Source organism: Nicotiana tabacum, chromosome 16 (genome assembly GCF_000715075.1).
Source record: "Nicotiana tabacum cultivar K326 chromosome 16, ASM71507v2, whole genome shotgun sequence".
Taxonomy (NCBI): domain Eukaryota; kingdom Viridiplantae; phylum Streptophyta; class Magnoliopsida; order Solanales; family Solanaceae; genus Nicotiana; species Nicotiana tabacum.
In genome coordinates, this window is record NC_134095.1 from 87,368,533 (window position 1) to 87,378,078 (window position 9,546).

Genomic DNA, 9,546 nt, shown 5'->3' on the forward strand with positions numbered 1-9,546 from the left:
GAAATTCTTATAAATTTTGGTTATTGATTGAAATTGTTTGGGGAGCGGGTTGCACGCCTCAACAGAAATTAAAAGGTAATGAATTGAAATGGCGTAATAAGGACGAATTATGATATTGACAGATGATGATATAGTAGAATCGGGTTGCGTGCTACAACGGATTGAATAAGTTGTATTTGCGTGTGACTGTTGAATTTGCCTCGGTATTTGAGATGAGTTTATAAGACTTGTTATTCTAGGACCTCTGATAGTTGGATTTTGAGTTCGTTGTTATGAGTTAACTACTTTAGTACCTCATTTATTTCTATTATTGTTGTTGTTACTAATATTGCGTACAGGTAATGTAAGTGACCCGCCTTAGGCTCGTCACTACTTCGTCGAGGTTAGGCTCATCACTTACAAAGTACATGGGGTCTGTTGTACTCATACTACACTCTGCACTTCTTGTGATGATACCAGAGTTGGTCCCAGCTGCACTGAGTGAGGTTTGCTCGGATCTAGCTTTCAGCGAAGACTTGAGGTATAGCTGCACGGCGTTCGCAGCCCTGAAGTCCCCTTCTGCATCATTTTAGATGTTTATTTTGATTTCGACAGTTAAGTTTTATTTCATACCATTATCTGTAGTACTCTAGACGCTCATGTTCTTATGACACCAGATATGGGATCATATTTGAATTTCGTCGTTTATTAGTTTATGACCTTATTTCAGACTATCCAGTTCTATTATTGTCATTTAATTTGGAATTGTTAAAAATATTTAATAGATATAGCTAACGTTGGCTTACCTAGCGAGTAAAATTTAGGCGTCATCATGATTCCGAGGGTGGGAATTTCAGGTCGTGACAGGTTTGTATTGCTGACTCTATTCAAGGATGCTTATGCCTAGGTGAAGAGTTGTGATAAGTGCCAAAGAACCGACAACGTATCACGCCATCATGAGATGTCGATGACTACGATTCAAGAGGTGGAGGTGTTTGATGTGTGGGGAATTGATTTTATAGGACTATTTGTCAGCTCATATGGTAACAAGTATATATTGATAATAGTTGACCATGTCTCTAAATGGGTTGAAGCAGTGACTCTTCCAACAAATAATGCAAAGGAGCATTAGGATTTCTAAGGAAAAATATTTTCATACGGTTTGGCACTTCGAGAGCTATAATCAGTGATGGTGGAACTCATTTCTGCAATAGAGCTTTTGCAAGGCTGCTATAAAGGTATAGAGTTCGCCATAAGGTTGTCACACCCTACCACCCACAAACGAGCGGACAAGTAGAAGTGTCTAACCGGGAAATCAAAAGTCTCCTGACCAAAACAGTGAATGCTAATCGGACTGATTGGGCAAGGAAGTTGGATGATGCATTATGGCTTTACTGCACAACATTTAAAACTCCAATCGGTATGTCTCTATACAAGTTGATTTTTGGGAAAGCCTACCATCTACCGGTGGAGTTTGAGCAAAGAGCCTTATGGGCATTGCGGCATTTGAATTTGGATATGGAAACTGTCGGCACAAGTAGAGTTACAGAATTATATGAACTCGAGGAGTTTAGATTCCAGGCATTCAAGAGAATGAGATTGTACAAGAAAAGGATAAAGATGATGCACAATAAGCACATTCTAGAGAGGAACTTCCAACTCAGAGATTTAGCGTTATATAATTCGAAACTGAGATTATTTTCCTGTAAGTTGAAATCTAGATGGTAGGGACCATTTTGAGTTATGCAATTTGTTCCCAAGTGGAGCTGTACAAATTAAGTCCGAAGATGGGACTAACAGGTTTAAAATGAATGGGCAAAGGATGAAATAATTCCTTGCAATGATTGAAGAAAAATGAGAGTAAGATGTGATGTACTTAAGTGAAACCTAATATGTAATCAAAGCATAATCCTTAAGGCATATGTCGTGTCTCGATGTTATATCAGGCGCTTCATGTGAGGCAACCCATGGTTTTGTTGTAAATCGTCGTGCCATGACATTAAATTAAACTCTTGTTGAGAGGCAACCCAACGTTCATGATTTTTTTATTTTTTTATTTTTAATTTTTTTGGGGTGTCTGACATGTTTGTGAGCATTGGGGGTATGAAAAAAGTGCAAGGAAGCATCATACAAGATGAAGAAAAAAATTATCATCAGTGACTATGCTCACCTAGTCCCAGCATACTAACAATTGTAATAACTTCATAAACAGTAAAGTATGAGGTTGGTACTAGACCTGGCACGCCACTTTTGGGCTTGTCTTATTGTCGCGCATTGCACGAACCCTAGGCACGCTCCTAGGTAAGTTAAATCATTTAAAAAAAATGAAATAATGAAATCACTAAAACCCAAATCCACGCCCAAGTTAATCACTTAAACCTGATGAACCCCATTCCGCATCACCTCTCTCTCTCTCTCTCGTTGGTCTCCCCACACCCAAACTCCCTGCCTACCCCTCTTTCCACCAACAACGACTGACCCATCCCTTCCTCGTCAGCCAATAGGTAATACCCAACCCCCCCCCTTTTGTTTTCTTTTTCTCGTGCTAACAATTCTTTCCCCTATTCCAGCCCCTTAGGTTAGTTTTATTTTTAGTTTTTTTTTTGTGTTTTTGTTCTTTGGGTTGTATTTCAAATTTGGGGTCATTCTAGCTTGACATTGGTTAATTGTTGCTCATAGTGAGTTGGGTAACTATAATTCCCACCACCAAACTCTAATTAGGAGGCTTTTCAACTATAATTTGAACCACAACTAGCTTAGGAAGAGTAGGCACATCATGTCTTCGATGAATTTCCCGAATGAACTATTTGATAGTCTAGCAAATCTGAGTAGTGAACCTAATTATAATGGAGACATACATATATTTTAAGTACAGGGTGGTCGTTTGGGGGTCTTTGGACTTAAATTCTAGTCATTTCGAACGAATGTAAACTCACGGCCAACTTCGGCACAAGTCGTGCATAACTCGTGCGTCACTTTTGCCCACTTGGTTTTCAATTGTGATAACTATTTTTACATAGATTCTAGTACTTTGTAGTAGTTGCTCATGACTCGTCTTGCACATGTACGCTCAAGCATTTAATTTGGGGTGCGATGCACCCAACTTCGCTTTGAATTTGTAAGCCTAGCTAATTTAATTTGGTGGTTCTGTTGCAGGTACTATGACTACTTCTAAGAAGCCTACCCGTTGCCACGACACAGGTGGAAATTGAAAACCTTTTCTGAAAAGCTGCAAAGTGAGGCAGGCAGACATGTCAAGCGTGCCAAGGAGGTCTGCACGGAAAATGTGCATGATAGAGTAGTGCCAGAGAATATTGAGGTGGCATTTGAGGCCACCACGGTAAATATAGAGCCGCATGTACCCCTCCCCCACCATGGAGAGCTCAGCAAGCATGTCAGTCTAGGACTAGAGAGGTCCATTTTCAAATTAGGGAAGGCACTTCATAGTCACAATAGGCTAAGAAGCGTAAGAGAATCGATGTTCAAGGCAAAAGGGAAAGAGAAGAAAGTAGTTGACTCCAGCTCTAAGGATGATGATTCTGAGGAGGATGATGAGTTCAAGGATGAGGTCTAGCCGTCGGAAAGGGAAGGTTAGCCAAGTGCTCCTGTTGATAAATCTGTCTGGGAGAAGGACTTTGTAAGTGAACTTGCAAGGCGAAAATGGGGGTGAAATTAAGCTGAAGCAGGTATATCCACATTTTATTGAACGCCCTTTGAACTTTGATGTTGCTAAGAAGAGTTGTCCGAATATTGTGACTGAGATTGAAGGGAGAGGTTGGAAGAATTTTGCTCAAGGGCCTAAAGGTTTGCCAACTTGATACTTGTACGGGAGTTGTATGCAAATTAGAATCCGAAGCGAGGTGATGACATTGTTTGGGTCCGTGGATAGATGGTAGATATCTCTACAGATGCTATCAACAGATACTACCGCGTTCACCCATAGCTTGAGTCCGAGTACTTGAGTAGAGAGCAGAATCCAAACTTTGACCACATGCTTGCTATTCTCACTGATAACACAGGAAGAGCTAAATTTTGTGATAGATAGAAGCTGAAAAAAATATACTTCAACAAAGAAGTCCGCTCATGGTTGAAAAGGGTCTCCATGCGGTTGATGCCGGCCACGCACAAGTCCATTGTGATTTGGCCATGATTATTTCTCGTATATACCTTGATGATAGGGATAGAAATCAACATTGGTGTGGTCATGTGAGTTCGAATGCAAAAGACCTGCACTAACATGCAGTGGACACTCTATTTTGCCCATACTTTGACTGTGTTATGTGAGAAGTTCGAGTTATGCAAGTCGAACGATGAGTTGATAGAGGGCATAAAGGATCACCCCATGACATATACCACGTCCAAGATGTGAATGAGAAACGATTAAAGGAATTGGACCAGAGTGATAGAATAAAGACTATGGAGCATGAGATCTGCCAATTGAGATTGGATTTAAGGAATGGGATCGTGCATTTTAGGATGCTCAGGAGGCCAGAGATTGATGGATGCGAGATCAGTTTGCTATGCTTCTTGATGCAGTTCGTGGGGTGAGACGTGTAAGGCATGTTGGAGTCTAGACGGGTTTTGAGGAGACATTGGTGAGTTCTACTAATGGCACTCCTACTAATGAGCGGACTGAGGGTCGCGTGGAGGTTGTGATAGAGGTTGCCCAACTAGGGAGGGTGAGTTGATTGCGGTAATTGACACGTCAAGTGTCTTACTACAAGATCCATCAGCATAGTGCACTAAAGCTCACGACCGGTCATCGTCGCAATCAGAGTGATAATGAGGGAGTTTCTAACACCCACACTACTTTTTTTAGGTAATTAATATTTTATTAATCACCAATACTCTTTACAATTCATAGCCTGCTTTATAAACTCAGCAGCTATATCTATCAGATACTCAAAGAAAAAAATCCCAAACCTACATACTATGTCGAATGAAATATAAATTGTTGAACTAAACTACTAATTCTTTTGGTAGCTCTCACATTACATATGTACGCTATTTCTCTAGCTATGCTATCAACACTTTTGCTTCTCTTTTGAAATATTCTCAGATTCCTTTCAATCCAAACACTATGTGTAACCTCTGCATACACCATTCGATACAATTGAGCTCCCTAAGATCTGCCTTTAGCACTCTGTATCATCCATTGTTGATGTTGCATCCAGGTATCTCAAACTACATCCTGACTTTGCATCCAGTATAAAACCTTCTGCCACACTGCCTTAGTAAAGAGGCATTCCACAAATAGATGGTCTCTAATTTCATCATGAAGTTGACATAGAGAACATTTTGAATCCACAACTACCCTCCCATTTGATCAATCTATATGCAGTTAAAAGTCTCCCATGCAAATGTAGCCACATTGTAAATATGTCTTTAGGTCTAGCTTTGTTTTGAAACATCATACACTTCCAGTTGACTCTTGGTATATTCCCCAGTAGTTGAAGGTAGAACTATCTAACCATGCTCTTGTTGATCTGCTGATTATGATGTACCTGTTGTAGTATTGTTATGGCACTCAGAATCTGCCTGACCATCCAGCTTGCCTGTTGTGGGATTGCCATGTCTTCAAGTTTCTTCTCTTTGATGTAGAATGCATGAATCCACCCGATCCATAGTCTGTCTTGCTTACTTGCTACATTCCAACAGAGTTTTACTATAGCTGCCTTGTTCCATACTTGTAGGTTAATTAAACCCAAGCCCCCAATTGACTTGGGTGTGCACATCCTACTCCAAGACACTAGAGACTTTTTTGTAATGGTATTGATCCCAGACCAAATATAACTCATGTAGTAGGCCTCTATCATCTTCATAACTTTTGCAGGCAAGTTGAATAGTTGTGACCAATAGGATTGGATACAAAATAGGACAGTTTGGACCAGCTGCACTCTACCTGCATGTGAAAGCTTCTTTGCAATCCATGAGGATATCCTTGCTACAATCTTTTCTATTAGAGGATACCATTGTATCAAATAAAGTTTCTTGTAGCATGGGGAATGCCAAGATACTTAATGGTAACACTACAGTTGTGTAGCCCAACTTTTGAATAATCTCTAACCTGGTACTCTATTGCACTCCTCCAAATTACGCTGAGCTCTTCTTCAAATTTGCTTATAAATCAGAGACTTGAGAGAAATGGCTGAAACAATCATGCATATGAGAGATAGAGTTTAGATCACCTAAAGCAAATAGTAAAAGATCATCTGCATAGCTTAAGTGAGTGATCCCTAACTTTGCACACCTGGGTGGAACTTGAAACCTTTTACCTCCTTTAATTTGTTGAGACTTCTATTAAGATACCCCATTACAATTGCAAATAGGAAAGGGGAAATGAGATCACCTTCTCTTAGGCCTTTGGCAGCATCAAATGGTGGGGTAGGCTCTCCATTGACCATGGTAGTGTAGTTGACAGTTGTTGCACACTCCATTATCCAGTTCACAAACCTTGCTGGGAATCCCATTTCAATCATAACTTGCTCCAAAAATCTCCATTCAACTGAATCATAAGCTTTTGAAGGTCAATCTTGATCATGCACCTAGCAGAAATATTTTTCCTTGTGTAACCTTTAACTAGCTCATGGGCTAGTATAATGTTATCTATTATCCTTCTTCCAGGTATGAAACCAGCTTGAGCTTCACTTATCACTGATGCAATAACTTGCTGAATTCTGCCAGCTAAGACTTTAGAGATTAGTTTCTACAACATGGAGCAGCAATCAATAGGCTTGTAGTCTCTTATTATACTAGGATTAGCCAGTTCAGGAACCAATGTGATAGAAGTACAATTCACAGCTTTATATAACTTTCCAGTACTGAAGAACTCTTTAATAGATTGGTTAACTTCATCTTTTATAATCATCCATGCCTTCTTGAAAAATAAAGCATTGTAACCATCAATTCCTTATGCTTTATCACTATCAATAGCACACAATCCAGTATAAATCTCTTTGTCAGAAACCTCAGCACATAGAGCAAGTTTCTGTTGTTGTGACAATATTGGACCATTATTCATAATCACCTTATTTATGGGTGAAAGAGAGTGTGCTACTGATCCCATTAAAGACTTATAGAATTCCACCACTTCTTGCTTTATGCTTTCTGGATGAGTAAGCTTATCTCCTATGATTGACACAAGTTCATTTACTTGTTTTCTCTAGCTTGTTTCTTTCATAACAGTTGCAAAATACTTTGTATTTGAATCACCCAGTTTGATCCACTTAGTTCTTGCTTTCTTCCTTAATACACTTTCTTCAATAAGAGACCATTTTTCTAAATTCTGCAACAACCTTTTCTCTTCTTCAATTGGGAAGTCATTGTATGTTGTATTGATCTTCTGTTGTACCTCCTCTAAGCTTATTTTGATATGCTCAATCTTCATAGTGATAGTTCTAAAGTGTTCAGTATTTAGGGTCCTGAACAAAGGTCTTAGTTCCTTCAGTTTTACCCAGATGTTCTTCATTTTTCCCATAGTATATGATTGATTCCATACTCTTTCTACAATGGATATAAAGATGTCATGATCTGCCCACATATTAAAGAATCTGAAAGGTGTTTTACCAGGTTTAGGAGCTGAATGAAGAGTAATCACCATTGGACTATGATCAGATATGAATGGTAATCGATACTCAGTAATCACATGATCCCATTGCATCATCCACTCATAATTACCAAAAGCTCTGTCAATTCTGCTGCTGATCATTTCTGCATCAGATTGCTTATTAGACCATGTATAGTAATCACCTGTCCATGATAGCTCATTCAAATTTAGAGTAGTTACACAATCAGCAAAGTCCTGCACTTTTGTGTAAGTAATAGGATTGACCATCATCCTATCATTAGTATATAGCACTGTATTGAAGTCCCCACATAACAACCATGGTTTTGTGATTCCTGCTGCAATGCTCTTCAAGCCACTCCATAACTGCTTCCTTTGTTCTATAGTATTGTATCCATATATAGTTGTAACTGCACAATCAACTATCCCCACCCTATCTTGTACCAGACAGTGTATAAATTGAGCTACAACACTTAGGATAGTAACATTGTACCACTGAGGATCACAGGCAAGCCATATCCTCCCATTTGAAGCATCTTGATAGTTGGTAGCATAGTTCTATCCTGGAATTATTTTGTTATAATTCTGCTAGCATTATGTTCCTTAACTCTTATTTCCACTATAATTGCTAATTTTATTCTTTGGCTACTAATGTATTTTTTTAACTCTTTTTGCTTATACCTCTTATTCACCCCTCTAATATTCCAAAATAGCCACTTCATCAGTATGTCATTCTGCCTCTCCCCTTATCAGGGGGTACATTGCTAGTACACCATGATCCCTTGTTCAAGGGCTCAAAGGAGTTCCTCATAGTAATAACTGATAAAGCTGGAAAGTTTACCATATCCAGCTCAATTCTGTTCTCTATAGCTTTGCCTTTGTCCACTGTTCTTTCCACTATACACTATTGTTGGAAGGGATTTTGCATAGTATTCTCCGGAACATTTGTCTGATCCTTCATTTGCTGTATTTTCTCAATGTCTACATCTTCTACTTGACCAGGTTTTTGTGGTACAAGTTGTTGTAAGCTAGTCTCCTCTGCTCGCTTAGTTTGATTAATAGCTTCTTTTACTGGTCCTTTTGATCTCCATTCCATAGTGACTTTCTTTGTTTCTCTTCTCTTACCTTGCTGCTTATCTTGTTGCTTATATTGTTGTTGTTCTACACCACATCTGCGTCCAACCACTAAACATTTCTGGTAAAATTCAGGTTTCCAGTCTTACCTAACTACCTGTAGAAATGTCCTTCCATTAGGATCCATGATTGTTATCTCTGTAGGCAATTCTCTTGTAATATTCACTTCTATCATCATCCTTGCAAAGGATACTCTCATTTTCTTTCCAGTACATTCATCTGCATAGATTGGAGTACCTATTGCACTAGCCACTCTACTCAAAGAGTCATGACCCCAGCAGTTCATAAGAAGGTTAGGAAATTAAACCCATAGAGGAATTTCAGTGGGGAACTCCTTATTGAAATCAAACTCTGGTGTCCATGGCTTCAATATGATAGGTCTATTGTTAAAGGTGTAAGGCCCAGAATAGAAAATTTCTTTCATGTCATCAATAGTTTGAAATTTGATAATATAGTACCCTTCCTCATGTAAATACAGATCTGGTTCATCCACATTCGCCAAATTGACCCCAATGAACCTCCTCATAGAATTCTATCCTGGAGATTCCCCAATTATGTATGCTATTATCGCACTCTTCCATTTCTTTGTTTCCAGATCTACCTCATTTTTGTCTAATTGAACCACAACTTGGCCATCTATGAGTTGTGGGGGCATGTAAGCCAGAGACCTACCATTTTCAACTGCTTGATTCCTCTGAAATAGATTTTTCCATGCTTTCCCCTGCTTATTAGCTTCTTCGTTAGGTTGACTATTCTCCATTGTCACCCCTTCACTAGCTGCATGTACAGATTTCACTGTTCCATTGGCTGAGCTAGCAATTTCCTTGCTTGCATGTTGTATATGTACCTCTACAGAGCTGCTAGCCGTC

The 9,546-nt window shown here is 39.2% G+C and overlaps 1 protein-coding gene across 1 annotated transcript; it reads right to left on the reverse strand.

Moving 5' to 3' along the window:
* Positions 1-6,454: 6,454 nt before the first annotated feature.
* LOC142170319 (uncharacterized) lies at positions 6,455-8,876 on the reverse strand. The gene is made up of 6 exons (XM_075232200.1): positions 8,767-8,876; positions 8,487-8,715; positions 7,192-8,101; positions 6,947-7,107; positions 6,779-6,856; positions 6,455-6,685 (listed from the first exon to the last, which is right to left on the reverse strand). Exons 1-6 carry the CDS (start codon positions 8,874-8,876, stop codon positions 6,455-6,457), a joined length of 1,719 nt encoding a protein of 572 aa, XP_075088301.1.
* Between the last annotated feature and the right edge of the window lie 670 nt (positions 8,877-9,546).

Coding starts and splice junctions, on each gene's coding strand:
- LOC142170319 (XM_075232200.1), bottom strand. CDS start 8,876: ATGAGAGTATCCTTTGCAAGGATGATGATAGAAGTGAATATTACAAGA. Junction 8,716..8,766: donor ACATTTCTACAGGTAGTTAG/GTAAGACTGGAA, acceptor GGTTGGACGCAG/ATGTGGTGTAGAACAACAAC. Junction 6,857..6,946: donor AACTTGCTCTATGTGCTGAG/GTTTCTGACAAA, acceptor TTATTTTTCAAG/AAGGCATGGATGATTATAAA.